At 43.0% G+C, this 18,406-nt stretch overlaps 4 protein-coding genes across 5 annotated transcripts; 3 read left to right on the forward strand and 1 right to left on the reverse strand.

The window, feature by feature from the left end:
* Positions 1-454: 454 nt before the first annotated feature.
* Positions 455-2,869, forward strand: LOC128304788 (intraflagellar transport protein 80 homolog). The gene is made up of 3 exons (XM_053042022.1): positions 455-1,258; positions 1,338-1,717; positions 1,783-2,869. Exons 1-3 carry the CDS (start codon positions 455-457, stop codon positions 2,867-2,869), a joined length of 2,271 nt encoding a protein of 756 aa, XP_052897982.1.
* A 466-nt stretch (positions 2,870-3,335) lies between these two features.
* Positions 3,336-5,071, forward strand: LOC128300191 (reticulocalbin-2). Its single transcript, XM_053036172.1, has 2 exons — positions 3,336-4,352; positions 4,422-5,071. Exons 1-2 carry the CDS (start codon positions 3,514-3,516, stop codon positions 4,591-4,593), a joined length of 1,011 nt encoding a protein of 336 aa, XP_052892132.1. The 5' UTR covers positions 3,336-3,513; the 3' UTR covers positions 4,594-5,071.
* Positions 5,072-5,472: 401 nt separating this feature from the next.
* LOC128300190 (dedicator of cytokinesis protein 7) lies at positions 5,473-12,752 on the reverse strand. Its single transcript, XM_053036171.1, has 8 exons — positions 12,633-12,752; positions 12,434-12,518; positions 9,927-12,365; positions 9,753-9,855; positions 7,831-9,710; positions 6,715-7,759; positions 6,248-6,647; positions 5,473-6,180 (listed from the first exon to the last, which is right to left on the reverse strand). The coding sequence occupies exons 1-8, from the start codon at positions 12,671-12,673 to the stop codon at positions 5,976-5,978; spliced, it is 6,198 nt and encodes a 2,065-aa protein (XP_052892131.1). The 5' UTR covers positions 12,674-12,752; the 3' UTR covers positions 5,473-5,975.
* A 505-nt stretch (positions 12,753-13,257) lies between these two features.
* On the forward strand, positions 13,258-15,016 carry LOC128303827 (glucoside xylosyltransferase 2). 2 transcript variants are annotated; one of them, XM_053040905.1, is made up of 4 exons: positions 13,258-13,361; positions 13,426-13,682; positions 13,755-14,067; positions 14,132-15,016. In XM_053040905.1, exons 2-4 carry the CDS (start codon positions 13,531-13,533, stop codon positions 14,795-14,797), a joined length of 1,131 nt encoding a protein of 376 aa, XP_052896865.1. In that variant the 5' UTR covers positions 13,258-13,361; positions 13,426-13,530; the 3' UTR covers positions 14,798-15,016. The 2 variants fall into 2 exon arrangements, with proteins under 2 accessions (XP_052896865.1, XP_052896864.1); XM_053040904.1 differs by having other exon boundaries at positions 13,301-13,682.
* Positions 15,017-18,406: the final 3,390 nt, after the last annotated feature.

Here is an 18,406-nt window from a genome sequence, read left to right on the forward strand (position 1 = left end):
GGGTTGTCAAACAACATACTATTTGTGAATAGTCTGGCCACATTTAGGATGTGATTAATTTGCCGATTGGATTTGATAATTTGCATGTTCTAGTCTCGACGGGCCTTTCAAGCCTCGTTCAATAACTTCTACCTAATCGTAGAACCTTCTAGCCGTTTTATAATGCTGTGGCGAAGAAGTATGTTTTATGTAGATGAAATGAACAAAAGATGTCGTTGCAGCAAATTTAAGCAATATCTTAGCTGACATTAATGCAACACAGTTCCTAGATTCCAAGTTTATGAATTATGAAATAAAGTAAAATGAAATAATACAAAAAACGCAACAAATCATGTCTGTGAATTTCTGAATACCGTTGCCATGACACCAAATTATGCAACATAACGCAAACATTGCCCGTTGTTTAGATGAATATTGAAAGACGGTACGGAATCATATTTGAAGAATAGAAACGATGAAGTTCAAGACTTACATTTCTAAAGATTCTAAGCTGAAAGAAGCTATTGCTGCACTTGGTTGGAGCAACAATGAAGACATATACAGTTGCGGTGAAGATCAACAGGTGTACAAGTGGAGCTCGACTAATCGGGAAATGGTCCAAGTGGCTAAACTTCCCGATGGATTCGCAACAACAGATTTGCATTGGCTCATTGGTAAAGGGACCGGATTGGGTACACCGGGAGCAAGTGCACCTGGTGGCAGTAAAGGTGGCGAATCCTTGCTGATAGCCGGTGCGGATGGTCGGTTTGTAATATTGAATAAAAGTGCACGCATCGAACGCAATGTATCGGCGCATACCGGACCGATTGTAACTGCTCGCTGGAGCCCCGACGGTGCCGGTTTGCTCACTGCCGGTGAGGATGGTATCATCAAAATTTGGTCCCGCTCAGGAATGCTCCGGTCCACAGTTGTGCAAAACGAAGGGCAAATCCGATGTGCTAGATGGTCTCCCAATGCTACGGCTATCGTGTATTGCCAAGGACCGTTTGTTGCAGTCAAACCGCTGGCTGCAAACAGTAAGCTAACGAAATGGAGAGCACACGATGGGTTGGTCCTGTGTCTGTCGTGGTCCAACAACACGAGTATGATCGGAACTGGTGGCGAGGACTGTCGATATAAGATATGGGACACTTTAGGGACGAACATTTATACGAGTGTCGCTGATGATTATGCTATCACATCGATTGATTTCTGCCCAGATGGGGAACTGCTTGCTATCGGAGGATTCAACATGTTGAAGCTCTCCCATTACACGGGGGTAATAGTTGGAGATAAATTATTTGCAATTCCGCATTCACGTGGAAATAATCCATCATTGTTTGTTGTTCTTTTTGCAGTGGAGTCACAGTATCGTAAGATTTAATCAGCAAGTGGTTGGATCGCTGTTTAACATAGTGTGGTCCGCAGACAGCACGCAAATTGTGTCCTCTACTAGCACTGGGTCTTTGCTCTTCGGGCACATTATCGAACGTGAGCTAAGAAATCGAAACCTGAAAGCAATCACCACTGGGCGAAAAACGATCCAATTGCAAGACATTGTGGTACGCACTAGCGACACGTTGGATTTCTCTGAAAGGATTATCAAATGGGAACTAGGATACGGCCATTTAGTGGTAGCTACGAATCATCAAGTGCACATTTTCAATGAACATTACATAAATACCCCGATCATCATTGATGGCCGAAGTGATATTCGCATTATTATGCTTGGAAAAAAGTAGGTGGACAACCGTTCGTGCTATCTTAGTGTCGTTAAATATGCGTTTTTCTCTTTCTTCACAGACATTTCATCTTGGTTGATTACAACTCCATCTGGATTTACACGTACACCGGACGATTACATTTGAATCCTCGGTTTCCTGGATCTCAGGCGCAAATACCTCACCTGAATGGACGTTGCATATCACTAGGAATGGATTCCTTGGCCATACGCGACCATTCCGATCAAACTATCGTACATGTGTTCGATCTGCTGCCTGGTGCCACACGGCAGGAAGAACCATACAGCATCCACAGCAAATCCCCCATAGTAGAGGTAGCTGTATGCCGTTACGGTAATCCGGATGATCAGTATCTAGTGTTCATTGATGCCAATCAAGATTTGTACATTACAAGCGTGCACAGTGGACCGGAATACGTAATGCACAAAATTGGAACCCAGGTTACAACAACGATGTGGTCATCTGATACGAATATTTTAGTAGGACTGCATGACCTCAGCTACAGTGTTTGGTATTGTCCTGGAGAAGCCTGTGGAGATCCGACGTTGATTGCGTTGACCTCCTTTACATATGACACCAGCGAGTTCGGTAAAAACATAACTCTAGAGAATTTTGAAGGAGCAAACATAACGTTTCGTAGCTCTGGTGCAATTTTCACCATATCGGTGAAAACCTACTGCGTAGTTCTTCACAAACTGTTTGCAGAGAACCAGTGGGATCGAGCCCTGAAGCTGTGTCGCTTAGCACAGAACCATCTGTTATGGGCCACTCTGGCAGCAATGGCTTCAAAGCGAAATCAGTTAGAAATAAGCGAGGAAGCATTTTCCGCCTCTTTACAAATTGATAAGGTGAATTATTTAAATTATATTAAATCGTTACCTCTGTCAGGCCCGGAACACATGGCAGAAAACTCGATCATGAATGGTCGCATTCAAGAGGCTGAAATCATTCTCATGCACAACAAGCGCATTCCGGAAGCAATTCGATTTTGTCTACGGATGCATCGATGGAACAAAGCACTAGAAGTGGCTCTTAAGCATGGCATTGATGTGGAGTTGGTAGTGGAAGAACGTAGAAAATACTTGCGGGCTTTGGAGCGAGAAGAAAACGATACACAATTCTTAGCTTTAGGCGAACGTCTAGAATAGCAGAGTGTAGTTATGTCGGAAATAACGATACACTCAATCGGAAGCATAGTATGAGCAACAATGTGAAAAGCGGACAAGATTTTCCTCATGAACTTGCACACTTTTATTTGGTTATACTTTATGTAAGGTTCTGGAGTAACTTGTATTTTATTGCCACCATCTATTCAACGTTAAACAAATAAACATGGATTTCATTACATGCACCAAAACTTGCCTAGTACATTCTGTGGTACGATTAAATTTCAAGATCCCTTTGATTAAAATTATACCCGATTCTTTCGGATTTTTTTTCAAAATATCTAAAGCAAACTGAGAACAGACAATTTACTTTGACTGGGATGCGTATCTTTTCTTAGTTTTCTTCAACCCTGATTTGACAACACAGCTTCCACACAAAAAAAAAAGTTTGACATATTTTTAAGCATTCCGAACAAGCTTTGCAGCAACATCTCGTATCGTATTTCTGTTTACTCTAATTTTAAGGTGTTGTAACAAAAAAGCTCCCTACGCACCACCCGGTTCCTAATGGTGCCAAAGGAAGCAAATCATTCAACTTGAGCAAGCCCTACGTAATCGTAATTGAAGGAAGGAATTCTACGACATTAGTTAGCAGCTACAAGCATTTGTGAAAAAGATTCTGTAGGATGGATCGCGTTATGTGGCTATCGGCTCTCTCGATTCTACTAATAGCCGTGTGCGTTCAGTGCGCGGCTACGCATAAACACACTCATACACACACGGCAACCAAGGAACGCACCGAGGACGGAGCATACGCACCACGAGATGCGCATCATATGGAAGGTGGCGAACACTTTTCGGAGTTCGATCATGAAGCGATCCTCGGAAGTGTGAAGGAAGCGGAAGAGTTTGATAATCTTTCACCAGAAGAGTCGAAGAAACGGCTCGCTGTGTTGGTGGTAAAAATGGATCAAAATTCGGACGGTTATGTCGATCGGCACGAACTCAAAGCATGGATTCTGCGGTCTTTCAAGAGCCTCGCTGAAGAAGAGGCGTCGGAGAGGTTCGAAGACGTTGATTTGAATAACGACGAATCGGTTACGTGGGAGGAATATCTCCAGGAAACATATGGAATGGATAGTGAAGACGAGGAAGGCGTTCGTCTTCCATTCGATGAACCTCGAAACGATGAGGAACGTAAGCTAATTCAAGACGACAAGGAAATGTTTGAAGCAGCCGACACCAACCAGGACGGGAAGTTGGATTCAATCGAGTTCGTTCAATTCATTTCACCGGAAGAGTTCCCCCAAATGCTACCGATCATTCTGCAACAAACCCTACGCGACAAGGATACGAACAAAGACGGACGTATCGATTTCCAGGAGTTTGTTGGAGACAATGCGAAGGATCATGACAAGGAATGGTTGATTGTCGAAATGGACAAGTTCAAGGAAGACTTTGATAAGAATAACGACGGTTTCCTGAGCGGGAATGAAATCCTTTCATGGGTTGTACCGAGCAATGAGTAAGTTTCTGCATGACGATTTATGACTTAAACTTGTTAGATTATGTTTGCATTTCTGTTTCTTTACAGTGAGGTAGCAAGCGACGAAGTAGCTCACCTATTTGCCTCCAGTGATGATGATCATGACAATCGTTTGTCACACCAGGAGATCATCGATAAATACGACATCTTCGTTGGTAGTGAAGCAACAGATTATGGCGATCATCTGCAAAACATTCACCACTTCGATGATGAACTATAATCGAAAAGGTTTTCATAACTTCACCATGGCCTGGATGGCATAAATACATATATCGCACAATTTTTTTATTTGGTGCTGTAAGAGCTCTCTCAATTAGCTTCTATTTAATTTATTCAACCTAATCAAACCTAACTTGGTTTTTATAAACTCATTTATATAGCGGATCAATAACAGTTGCCATATAGATAGTCACTAAATAGCGTACCTAACATGTGTTTGCCAAATAACTTATGTTCTTTCATTGTACGACTAGTAAAATATGAGTAAAAACATTCATTTACTGAAACTATGTCTTAGCTTTGAACTGGTTTCCCCATATCACTAGCATTATGTTTATGCATTGAGTATGAAAGCATAAAATAACATGCATTACAACAGTTGAAAGTTATTATTGGTTTATAGAAAATCAAAAATCCCAATGCCCTGATCACGGTGGTTCGGATGAAAGAAATTCTACGTTTACCATTAATGTTTGTAATTTATTGCCATGATATTTTTGATAGAAAAGCTCACCCTTAATTTGTTCATTATTGTGCAATAGCGAACTGTTTGTCATTCTACGATTTTGATATTTGCATCAAAGTTACAGTTCAAGTTAATGTGGAGTGCCTCCTGGTCTTCCTTTATGCTCTTCGAAGATCAGATTTTATAATACTAAATATAAGGGTAATTTAGAACGAAAATTAATAACCATATTCGTATATTGCAAAGATAAATTCACACGTTACAATACTCACACGCATTCACAAGTATTGAAAGTTATTAAGAGTATAGACAAATTTTCTTCATTTGTTATCAATAGTTCTTATACCATGCCAATGTGCGCTCTATAAATCAAGAATTCAATCAAATAATGAATGTAGAGAGACATCACTTCTCATGTAATAAATCTTTGGCACTGATTGATCAGAAACACAGAGCGATAATAAATCAAATGTTTGTGATTGCACACAAGCGCTTTTATGTGCTTTTTTGATTTTAATACAAATTAAAAACCAATATTCAAGTGTATATTAATGGTAAGAAATTAATTCTTTGATGGTATTAAAGGTAAATTATTTAAATCTGTAGAGAGCCGTTATTCGCATAATGTTTCACTTTATGCCACTGCGCTGTGAATCTATATTATTACACCCAAAAACTTAATGCCAACACAGCTGAGAATAATTTAATTATGCCAGATGGAACTCTACCAAAATTCCACTTTGATGAAAAAGTGATGATACGTTTTTGGTATTCTACTGTTGATATATAACTATTACCATATTGAAATGATCGATATTCATACATTGATACATAATTACCAATGAAATATAATGAACACAAAAATAAAAGAGAGCGTTGTAATGCCATGGATGATCGTAAACTGCTTAAAAAAAATCTTAGAATCGAAGGGAACAGGTCAATCGGTTATTATTGTGTAGGTCGTTCTTCACCGCTACCAATCCCTGGGCCTGAGATGGACTAATAGTAATCAATGGAGCCAGTCGCTCTGTAAATACCTGATAATTTCGCTCCAGTTCCTTTTGGTAATCCTTTTGGTCGGATAGAATAAGATTACGATTCTTTTTCAGCGCATCGGCACATCTGCAAATGTGAAAAAGCCAAGGAAATTGAAACATTACCGCCTATCATCCAGTTGCCAATTACTTACTTTTTAGAGAAATCCTTGAAACAAAGTCGCAACTTATTCTGATGTTTAGTCGGAATCGTGTTACCATTAGCGATGTTCGACAAAAACACGAGAGCCATTTCCATTGGGCCCTGATTCACGGTGGTACCGATGCAGCCCTGAAGCACCATTTGTAATATTTTTGGATCCGCCGGTTCCTGATTCGTAGCGGCTGCGAGCTCGGCAGTCTTTTTCTGTATATCTTCGATAGCCACCTCGATGGGTTCCAGCACGATTTGATGCCGATGCACTACTTGTATGCGTGTTTTAACATACGGGAAGTGGTTTGCGGTGGTTAGAATAGTTTTGCGTTTACACTGCTCATGCAAATCGCCGTGTGCTTTTCCGGATTTCGTGAACGGTGTAGCAAATATGAAACGTTCTGTAAGAGAGACAAATATTAAATCACAATCACCAATCACATTGTATCCATTCCATCCAAAACTTACTTATGTTAAAGTTGCGTTCAAAATACGTTTCCCTGTAGCGCAGTTCGTATGTTTCAAAGTAAGGTTCCACGTACGTAATTTGTATGTAGGCCTTTTCAGAGTCCAGGCTCGCGACTTCAACTGCATTCGAATCCTTAATGATTTGAACCACGTCAGGGCCAAACCTATCGGCGTAAAAATTTTGCAATCGACTGAAAATCTCCGGCAGTTTTGTGAGTGTCGGTTCTTTATAAATGAATTCTTGCTGATCGAGATCGCCAAACTTTGCGCCATAGAAACCTACGCGGAAGTACGTGCCGAACACGCGCTTTCCCTGCAACTGAGCAATGCGATTGAAGGCTTCCAACAGTTTGCCATGCACTTGGGCTAATTTGCGAAAATCTCTATTGGCTTCACAAATCGGTATCAACACCTTGTAGACATCGTTCATTGCTTCATACATGCCGGCGGCCTGGAATGCGCTGGCCGCATGATCGAGCAGTAGCTTTAGGCCTCCCTCGGTGAAGCTGTTACCGAGACATATTCCATCTTCTCCGGGGCTTACAACATCGTCCGAAACGGCTGATTCCATTAGGGCATTCGGGGAAATATGCTTGAACGAGACGGCACCAACCGGTAGATGAGTTTGAGATTCCAGCATACTAAGATACTCAGCTACAAGAGCGGCACTGTGCACGTAACACATTGCCGCTTCCGTGTGATTTGCACGCTCCGTGTGCTTCTTCGCCATGTTTTCAAGCCACGTGAGGCGAAGATCTGGAGAATTTTGGTATCCCTTTGCAATACGGTTCATGAGATCGAGCAACATTTCAGGATCCTCTTGATATTCCTTCATTTTAACAGTGTCAGAAAGAATCATGTGTAAGTTAAACAGCAAATCCTGCACCTGCTCGGGAAAAGATGTCTCCTGTAGATCTGTGTCAGATTCCGCGTAGACGAGAATCGTTTTCAATGCACGTCGCAAGGACTGCTCGCTAAACGATGAGCTGGTGCCCACAAGTGAGCTTAGTGACATTGTAACCTGCATTTTAACACGAGCAAAGTTCTGTGAAAATAAGAATAAAATACATTAAATTTAATATTAAGTTTGGACCTTAATCCTGTCATAATACATACATTTCCAATTTCAAAATTTTGACGCATAAGCAAGTATAAAGATGCCGCTGCTTGCGATCGCACGGTAGGCAGTTGAGAACCACAATGTTTCAGCAGCAGCAAACAAAGATCCGCACAGTTATCTGTTTCTTCGTCAAACAGCAGATTATGGTACTTGAATACCAGTGAGCGCTGGGAAGCAAATAGATTTTGCAGCGCCAACGTGCTCTGATTGCGGGACAGTGCATGCAGCAACACTTTCAGTACCGTCCCCAGGAGATTGTGGTGCATTTCAGAAGAGGACGCTACCTGTACGATCATTTCCAATGTGTCCAGAATAGTTAAACACACTTCGGTCGCCAGAGATCCTTCGATGAAATTGCTTATCTCCAACTCCGCCTCGTTCTTAATGTTGCTGTCGTAAAACTGTGTTCGAATTTGGTCCTTCTTCCAGCGAAGCTTCTCCGTCGAGTTTCGCCCGTCTTTACGGCGGTTGATGAGATCGTTTCTAGCCGATCCCGTGCCACGAATAAATTCTTCCAATTTTTCGCGCATATCGGGTGTTTTGCGGAAGCTCGAAGTGTTTCGTTTGGATGTGCTGGTGGGTTGCTTCTTACCACGATACTCAAAGTTTGGTATACAAATATTCAGCACCTGTAGCATTTGATGAACACGATGCGGGCTTAAACCCATCGTGTACTTGATCAGAGTGGTTGGTTCTAGATTCTTCAATACCCACAAAAAACAGGCCAGCAAGTTGCGGGTATCATTTGTTAGTACCGTTTTTGGTTTAGGTGCTTCCGAAACGTAGCTGTAACGACGGATTCCAGAGATGGCAAATGCTACCTCCGGACTGATCGTACTAGTCGCCGGGACAGAAGCTGCCGGACCTTGGTAATCGTCCAGCTGCCCAATCGTGTTCAAACGATCGTGCGATTGTGACACGGGAGTATGCAATTGTGGTATGACGTCCATCACAATTCCCAGCAAGGGAAGATAGAGGGCGGCAACGCGTGCTCTTGCTTCCACCTCGCTATAGCGCGGATCCAGATCATGTGAAGTGAGGAGATTTCTCAGACAACGTATTGCTTTCCCATGAAGTTGTGTGTTTGAAATGTCCAGCACATTGGAGAGTTCTTGCAGAACTAAACCTACCAGAAAATGTTGCTGTCGAAATTCGACGCTCAAATCAGCGTACAGCGCGCGATCGTTACCAGTCATGGCGCTTATGTACGAATTTTGACTGTTGTTCGATGTGACGCTTGGAGTAGGACTGCACGGTGCAGAAAGAACCGTATACGGAGTACCAAAGGGAAGATTTAACGCCACAAAGTGCTCATGGCTACAAACGATTCGCAAAAAGTCCAGCTTATAGTGAATCATGTCCGGAGTAGATGAGCTTTTAGTCATGATCACCTTATAGTACGTCTTGATCAATCCGTACACGAAGCCCCGATCCATGATGCTTAACAGATCGAAAATGAAGAAAGCTAAGCTGGAGTTTATCGATTGAGCGAGTTTGGGATCGCTACTATTATAGCCAACTACTTTGGTTGTAACCAGATGCACCAGTGTGGCAATATCGTCCGTGTACTGATGCGGGAAGCGACTTTTACGTGGAGAATTCAATGCATTCGTAAGCTCCAAATGTTCCACCATACTTTTCACGATCAGTTCAAACAACATCCAGGAATTGGTCATGGATAGCTCGCCTGCAGAACCACTGGCTACTACCCAGTTTAAAGCGATTTCTTCGTGCAACAGTCGAACCAATCCATCTTTCACTCCCGATCCTGGAGAACAACCATCCGATCGCATACTCAGCGCACGATCAACGGTACGACTTGCATTAAGATCCGTAAGTGCCATCAAATCGGAATTGCTTGTGCTACGATTCATTTCTTCAGCCGACGCAGGTCGCCGAATAGGCATTTGCAGTGAGCCCAGTTTACACTTCGGATCCATCGGATGAGGAATTTTGCATTGGAATTGGATGTAAGTGCTAAGTATGTTTTGTCGGCCGTACCGTTCTTCAGGCTGGAGGAACTGAAAGTGGACGTTTCGGGTAAATAAGAGGGATTATTTTCACCAGAAAGTATTAATTTCCTGATACTTACGAATATCTTGTCCGATATCTGGCAGATAGTTTCAAATACTGTTTGACCGAGGGACAATGCTTCCCCGCCAATCCTATAGCTTGTTACCAGCAATTCGATCAGCTTATCCAATATTACTTGCAGATTCTTCACTAATTGTTCTTGGTCGGCACTTTGTAATTCCTGCAACGTTTTCTTAAACTCCTTTTCCATGTTTCCTTCACCGATTCGAGGTGGAACTTTGCGCATATCCAAACATTCACAAAGGTAGACAAATTTATCCAAATAATCATCCAGTGCGTGAACGGATGTAACGGCATCGATTGTAACGGAGAATACTTGTCGGTGGTTGTCCAACCACTTGGTGCCAGGCAGTTGTACGTCAGGCGGTATGAAGGAATAGTTATTCGGTGGTTCTTCAACCATTACAGGCAAATTAAACTCTCCCACGTTTAAATGACCACCATCCTTTAGCACCGGCAGCCATGTGTATCCTACTGGTGTTTCAACGGTGGTTTGCACTTCCTGCGGTTTCTTCTGACAGGAAACGTGGAACAGCGTGAAAAGAATGTGATGGTTTTGTTTCAAATTCGCCGGTAATTCAATTTTAATCTCATCGTAAAACGTTGGCTGTTTGTTGTGGTAGTTAACAGCACTGTAAGCCTCCGTACTGTACTCCGAGCAGGAGCTCTTTCCGAATATAGCGGGAAGCGCATCGGATTGCTTTTCACCGCCCATTAGCTGTACGCGCACGGCTATGTTACGAGCCGAACCGGCACGTGTTGAGAAGTTTAGCTCCTTCGTGGAGACAAAAAGTAAATTACGATAAGCGTAATGAGGATTCAGTACCGGTGTTGATGGGAATTCTAAAATTTCCTTCACTGGACGAGAGTGATCATCGGGATATGGTTCGATTTTTGCCAACTCTGGTGTCAACGCATATTTTAGCTCTTCCGGTGCCGGAGCTATCTCCACTTTTATCGAACCCGGTATACATTTGTGCTTCTTCATCAGTGCGGCCGGTCGTTTCAATTCCGGTAAAAACTTATACAATTCCTCGTCCTTCATTTTATCTGACTCTTGCTTGAAAAAGCTCGCCACGGTGATCGTGATAGGACGAAAAGTTTCAATGCTGTTAGCAAAATCATCCGGTGACCATGAACGACGCTTTTCCATCTTTCTCTCCAATGATCCGCGCCTTGTAAGCGTCCCCATGTCACTGGCCCTTTTCCGGAACTGGTCAAAGCTGCTGGTGGACGATTTACGATCCAAGCTATTCGAGCTCGATGCCGAACCAATGCTTTCGCGATCATCCTTTTCCATGCCATCTCCATTGAAGATGCTAGTCAAATAGATACCGGTCCAGGCGAAAGGCATTCGGTACTTTCCAAGCCGTTCGCAGTAGTCGGCTGCATTCGATTTTGCTTTATCTTTATATTTATCTTTATCCTCCTTCAAATATGGTTCCACCGAGTCTTTGATATCTCCTTGCAGCACTTTTTCCAGCCGGATTACGAGATAGAGTTCATTGCTTGGATTCGTAATATCGAAGATTGCTTCGCGAGCCTGTGTGCTGATATCAGCAAAAGGTACATGGTTCACCAACATACGTCGCAATGACTCTGGGTTCATGTCAAAGTAGAAGTTTTCGGACAGTTTTTTCTTCTCTTTAGCATCGTATATAGCCATTGAAGCAAAGATAGGCTCTACTTCCAGTTCCAGCTTCAGGTGAAGACATTTCACATGGATTCGATTACCCAAATGTTCCATCGGCATCTCTGCTGGCATTCGTTTTTCAATCGATTCCTCTATTTCGCCATCCGCGTACAAATCAAATAAGGCCTGTTGTCGTTCCTCCTGCCGTTTGCTCTCATTGCTCTGGTCAACGCTTTCCGGTGGTACCCGTTCCAAAACACCGGTAATCAGCGGGTCATTGACCGAGCTGCGCAGATCAAACGATGCCCATGATCCACGTGGGGTCAGCGTATCGGTACAGGTTGACACAGACGAAAGGCTTGCAATCGACTGACGACTACTAGGGGTGCAGCTTTCGCTGGCGTACAAAGTAGTGGAGGTAACCGATTCATCTAACGATACCAAATTACTAAAATCTCGGTCTATTTCAAACTCCTGTTGGTACGAAGTGGGACTTAGCGCACCCTTTTCCTTTCGCTCACGAGTACTACACGAGCTAGAGTGATGCCGTGCCGAGAACTCTACCACCTTCCAAGGCCTTGTGAAGCAATCGACACAGTGCTGCACGTATAGGGGTAATTCCTCCAAGGGTTCCTTCGGAATAACATGTTCGATGGTACGTATTTTACGCGGCACTATCCTCACTTGCACATCTCCGGAAGGAAAGTCCAGGATCGATCGGAGGTGATCTTTCTGCAAGAGGTTACTATGCTGTGCCAGAAACTCCTCATAATCGATCGGTTCAACGAGATCGCACAGTGATATCTGTGAAATGGATAACAAAAACATAGTTTACGATTCTTATCTTCCAACTAGATTTTGTAATGACTCACCGAAGACGAGCATACAGAGCTGCTGTCGCTTTTCGATAGTAGTTGGTAGTTCGCCACGTTCTTACGGATATCTGAAGAATTGTGTCTGCGAGCGTAAAAATGTATTGATTTTGTATCATTTACGTCATTTACACTTAGAGGTGATCGTACTCGCAGCACAACGGCGTTACCGATAAGTTACGCACGAGGAAATACTTACTTGGTCAACTTGGAAGCGAATGCTCGTTGTGCAGACGACATTGTTGCCTGATAGTCCTTCTTTCGGATATACTTCTATCGACTGCACCTTTGTTTCTTTCGTCTGTTACTATTGTATTGTTCCTACCTCACAGTAATCCAATGAGATTTCACTTCGATTACTGCGCTAAGACTTGAACGGAACACAATGCAAACATTTAATGATGTTTGTTAATGTTTCCGTAATGATTCAACAGCACAGTTTTTCCATTTTTTGGAGCATATTCAATCACTTCTCTGTACGGTTTGCAAAAAACCCCATATTTGTTGATAAACTTTTGCTGTCATTGCGTTTAGTTTACCACACTGGGTTGAATGTTACGATTCTGTTCAAATCCACCCCACAATAGGACCTGTTCACCAAAATAATTGTTACCTCTTTTTTATGTTTCTGTTTTTCTAATTATTAGGAGCTTCTATTTATAAAAACAAATTTGCGGAAAATGAAGTAAAGAAAATGATCATTTATGGCCTAAAATGTAATTGTTATTAGTGTATGAACAAACTACCCGCTGTGCAAAGGCAGTGAAATACGTGGGTTTTTTGACAACTAGGAACGAGAGCGTTTCATTTGTATTATTATTTACATTTACGTGCGGCATTTGTTGAATTTAAAGTTGTGCAGTTCTTCGATAGCTAATATTGGCACAAATACTTCGCGAAAAGCATGCTCGCAATTGCTTGACACTGTGTACGTACAGAACAGTAAGGTGTTTGCAAATTTCAGGCTCATAGCATTCCAGTGCCATATTTAGAACATTGTGTTTGTCACGGAAATGAAAACGAATCAAGGATAGCCTCCGCTGTGTAGGAGTTAAGGCAGTTGACGATGCTCAAATGGTTTCTCCAGTCACTGAACAATGAGAACCTTCCGATATGTGGCGTTGCTAGCAGCGGCATCGTTTCTGTTGCTTCTGTACTACATCTACCGGGTTGGAGACCGACCCAATTTGGGCGAGCAGGATTCGGCTGATCGTCTTCCAAATGGGCAATCAAATGCTGATATTGGAAGGTATGTCCTGCATGTTGAGCATAATTTAATGAGACCGATAAATATATAGGAAAATCGAAACGCATATTGCAGAAAATCTTATGCTAGTTCATCGAATGGCACCGAGATTTCGGTGGTGGTGGTGGCATGCAACGAAAGGCACAACGAAGCCCTCAATATGATCAAATCGGCAATAATGTTTAATCGCAATCTATCCCCACTACGCTTTGTGGTGATAGCAGAGGAAAAGCTGAAGTTAAATTTCATGGAAAAGTTGAATGATTGGCAAGAAGTAACCGATCGAATATTTACCTACGAAATCCATTCCCTAACGTTTCCACGAGCCAACAAGGACGAATGGAGGAAACTGTTTAAACCTTGCGCTGCCCAAAGACTATTCCTGCCGGTAAGATTGGATAAAACACATTGTTATAAGAAGGGGAAACAAATAATCTTTTTCTTCGTTTCAGTCACTACTGCAACATCTGGATGCGGTGTTGTACGTTGATTCTGATACCGTGTTTCTGTCACCAGTACAGGAAATATGGGCAATGTTTCAGAGCTTCAACGCATCTCAGTTCGCCGGTATGGCACCGGAGCATGAAGATACGAATGCCGGATGGTACAATCGTTTCGCACGGCATCCCTACTATGGAGAGCTAGGAGTGAACTCAGGTGTCATGTTGATGAACCTTACGCGAATGCGAGACTTTCGCTGGGAGGAACACATACTGCCGATATATCGCGAGTATCGTTTACAACTAGTGTGGGGTGATCAGGACATACTGAACGTGCTGTTCCACTACAATCCGGACCGGTTGTATATCTTTCCTTGCGATTGGAACTATCGCGCCGACCATTGCATGTACATGAGCGTGTGCGACGCTCCGGATGGGGTGAAAATCATCCACGGCAATAGAGGATACTTCCATTCGCGGGCACAGCCCATCTTTAACCTTATCTACTCGACCATCGAAGAGTTTACATTTCGGACGGATGTTTACAGCAACTTCATACGCACAATCGAAGAATCGCTGGTGCTACCAAGCAACTCGAACTGTGATAAACTTTTGGACAAATTCTTGCAAGATCCACGCAAACATTTCAAGGAGAATCAATACGAAGAAGTGACGTAGCGCCTACGGTGATTGGCATTTGGTCGGTGGTATGCTTTTGGAGAACCTTTTGAGTCATCTCTGTTTCACTTAAACTCGCAAACATCCATTCCACGATGATATTTGTCCCAGAATGAGGAGATTAACGACCAATACTCACGAAGCAGATTTCTTTAGTGTATCGTCACAATCATGCTAAACGTAAGATGAAGCAACGTAAATCGTTGATCGTGTGTATAAATAAACGTGTATTGTATTATTTTTAATTGATTGAACAGTATTCGATTTTTTTACGTCTATGTGATTCACCAACTCGATTTTACTTAATGAAAAGATGTGTTTAAAACAACAGTTTAATGTGTTTCGCTGGCAACAGCTAGTACCAAGACAATGCCCACACCGGTTCACGAATCGGAAAATAAATCTCCTTTTGGTTAGCGGACCTGTTTGTACCGGGTGAATCCGAAAGTACATTTAGTACAGTAGTGAAATCAGGGCCGGGACAGGAGGAAGAGGTAAAGTTCAAACCAAATGACGGTATGGATGCAGAGGTTACATCGTTGCCTCGAAAAGCCGGTAATCGTCTAGCCACCATCGCTATGAGGCGACTCGGACGTCGTAAAGGTCGCATCTTCTGCCAAACGAATGGGCAGCGGCTTTGTGGCTCGCGTGGCGGTGGTGTAGTGGTTTTTGCTAAATGCACTTGGCGGACAGTTTCATTAATAATAATAACGTAAAACCCTCCCCTGTCCATGCCATGTGCTCAATGGTAGAGCGACGCGGTACGACGACACGAGAGAAGACTTGTCGGCACATTCGGCCAATATACACTATAGTCACTTGAAATGCACACAAGTCGCTGGGAAGCTATGTATGTGTGTGTGTTTTTTTGTGTTAAAGAGCTCGTAACATTTGCATTTCACAGTTGGATTGTAAATGTTGTTAAACTTTACAGTCAATATCAGCTGGCAAGTGCTCGGGTGGAGCTCTCGGAGGCTGCGGTCGAGTGCTTGTCCATAGTAGTGGGTGTGCTGCCACATACGTGTTTGTGTAATGAGCGAAACTGAACGTTTAGGCGAGAAAAGCTGAGAAAAAAGTGGTTAAACTTCTTTCAAGCTGACATTCGACATTCGGATACAGTCCCGGCTTATGTTTCGTGCATTTGTCGGTAACAGATTTGTATTCGACTGGTGAAACGTCTCATCGCCAAGCATAATAAGCCGGGCGACTATTTATGTTCGCCACGGGTTATAGCACACACGATCACCATCGTTGTCTGTTTCCAATCGCGCGATGGCGCGCCATGTTTGCGGAGACGTGCAGGTCGCGTATGGGACGCGCCAGAGCCCTACCCATCTCGGACGGTGAGGAAGCATGCACCTGCACAGGACGCAGGGCTGAAGTGATGCCCGTTGTATATAAATATGTATTCATAGTCAAGCACCCTTAGCAAGTCGTTACGGTCATCGTTTCGAGGATGCATTGTTATGCTGAAGAAGATGGCTCTCATCTCCAAATGTTTGCGGTGAGTGTGACTTGTTTATCATGCGTGTTCACCGACGACCACGTGCTGGTGGGGACCGCTGGGGACAGCATTATCGCAATCATGATCACCTGCGATCAGGCGTAAGCGTGCATGGCGTCGAACGTCGAACGTCGTCGTAAATGCCGAAAATAAGTCAAGGTTAGGCTTCGTCCGTCTGGCGTATCGGTGCGTTCGGATGAAGCTGATTGCAATCGATCGGACAGAGGCACTGGCGACCCGTGTAGGTCTCCGGGTCGTATCCAACCCTGTGGCATAATCGAATGCAAGAAGCGTGGAGCGAGGTGGCTCCTTTTACCCTTTATGTTGGTATGCACCTCGTTTCGGTTATGTATCTGCGCATTTCCATCACAAAAAGACAACCCTTTACACACAGACCTTTAAACCTCGCCCGTTTCGTGGCCCACTTACTCCAATGTCTGGTTATCCTGGTTTGAGAGCGGTGCGCAGAAAAGTAAATTTCGGCTGGAATGGAAAGCGCATCTTCGCTTTTGATGAATGAGCCACAGCATCAATGGGAAATTGGGACCGATTTCGAAATGGAGGACAGTAGTGGAGATAAGTTTTGGGACAGAAAGTTACGAAACTTTGATGGCCATTTTATAAAATCGAGAACATTATTGTTCCTCGTGCAGTATTTGGGAAGTGTTTGATAGATATTGAGCGATATGGTTCAGTTAGTCCCAATGCCCTTCTTTTTCTCACTTATCGCAGACGTCTGTCGAGTGTGAATACACCCTTAGCAGATGCACTTTCGCAAAAGAAAACCCGAGAAATTTCACAAATACTATTTAGCACCAGCTCGATTCAATCTGGTTTGAATACGCAACCAAAAGACGCTAATATGCACTTAATATCGCAATTTCAACCAGTGTCACATTATTTTTGTGTATTTTTGTGTTTTTTGCAAGATTACGTATCGGTGGAATCTATGTTAGTCGGTATTAGGCTGCGAATGGATCGACTTATCGCTTAAAGGAAAGCGTGTTTATCAATACTGAACGAAGACATGATCCACCATACGCTGATCCACAGGTGTCGGCCATTTTTTCGGGTTGCGTAATCATTGTTTGTTGGTTTGCAAACGAAAGGAAGAAGAAGCTCCGGTAACACAAACAGCCCAAGTGTTTATTAATGTTTTGATTGTTACACCACCGAGCCTATGGTCTGGTCAGGGTGGTTTGGTAAAACCTAGCCCCGCATGAGCCGTATCTCACCTTAGAGTTTGCGGTTCCTGTTGTAAATCATATCAACCTCAGCTCTCAAACACTCACTGTCTTCGACAACAACACCTGGCGATACTGGTACTGGATGATGTACTCAACAGCTGTCTGGGCGGATAGTTGGCAAAGAATAGCAACGGCGAATAGTTTACGTCGGTTGGTGAATAAATCATGTTGATTCAATAGATTACCTGCCCGCCAAATGATATTACATGATATTATTGGAAATTTTCCCACTGAACATGTGCTTGCGAGATGTGGTCCAAAATCTCGGTATATTTCGTGCAATGCTTTAAGAATGGACACAATTTTGTGCTCAATTTTCGCACATATTGTAAGCAAACATCGTTTTTTTAAGGACTACCGAAGCCCCATGTACAAATGTATTCAAATTAGCATCCTGCTGATATTAACTTTCTCTTGCCATCTGTCATACCACGATCGTAAACGGCAAAGAAAGCTTTTGATGCAAATCATCAATCATGCGAGTGATTATGTTTCTTTTTTATCTATATTTCAACAACTTTGCAAGGTGCAAGCCCGTATGCCAGAGGTCACTAGATACATGCAAAGTTTATGTTTCAGACGAAAGCCATTCCGATGCAGATCCTCACAGAGGACATAAAACGGGGAAGCACGGGATTTAAATGGGTATGGGTGTGTGTGTGTTTTTTTTTGCGCGTAACAATTTCCAAATTTCGGAACAGCCCGATAAGTAAACCTATCTGGAAACGAGAAATTATTATCAACTCTAACCGGTTTGTGGTAGCTGGTATACAAAAAGGAACCGGTTCTACATATTCTGTAAAGCACCGTGAGTGGGATTATATTTATTGTTGTTAAATTGGGCGTTACTTTGAACGT

Source organism: Anopheles moucheti, chromosome 3 (assembly GCF_943734755.1).
Source record: "Anopheles moucheti chromosome 3, idAnoMoucSN_F20_07, whole genome shotgun sequence".
NCBI lineage: Eukaryota > Metazoa > Arthropoda > Insecta > Diptera > Culicidae > Anopheles > Anopheles moucheti.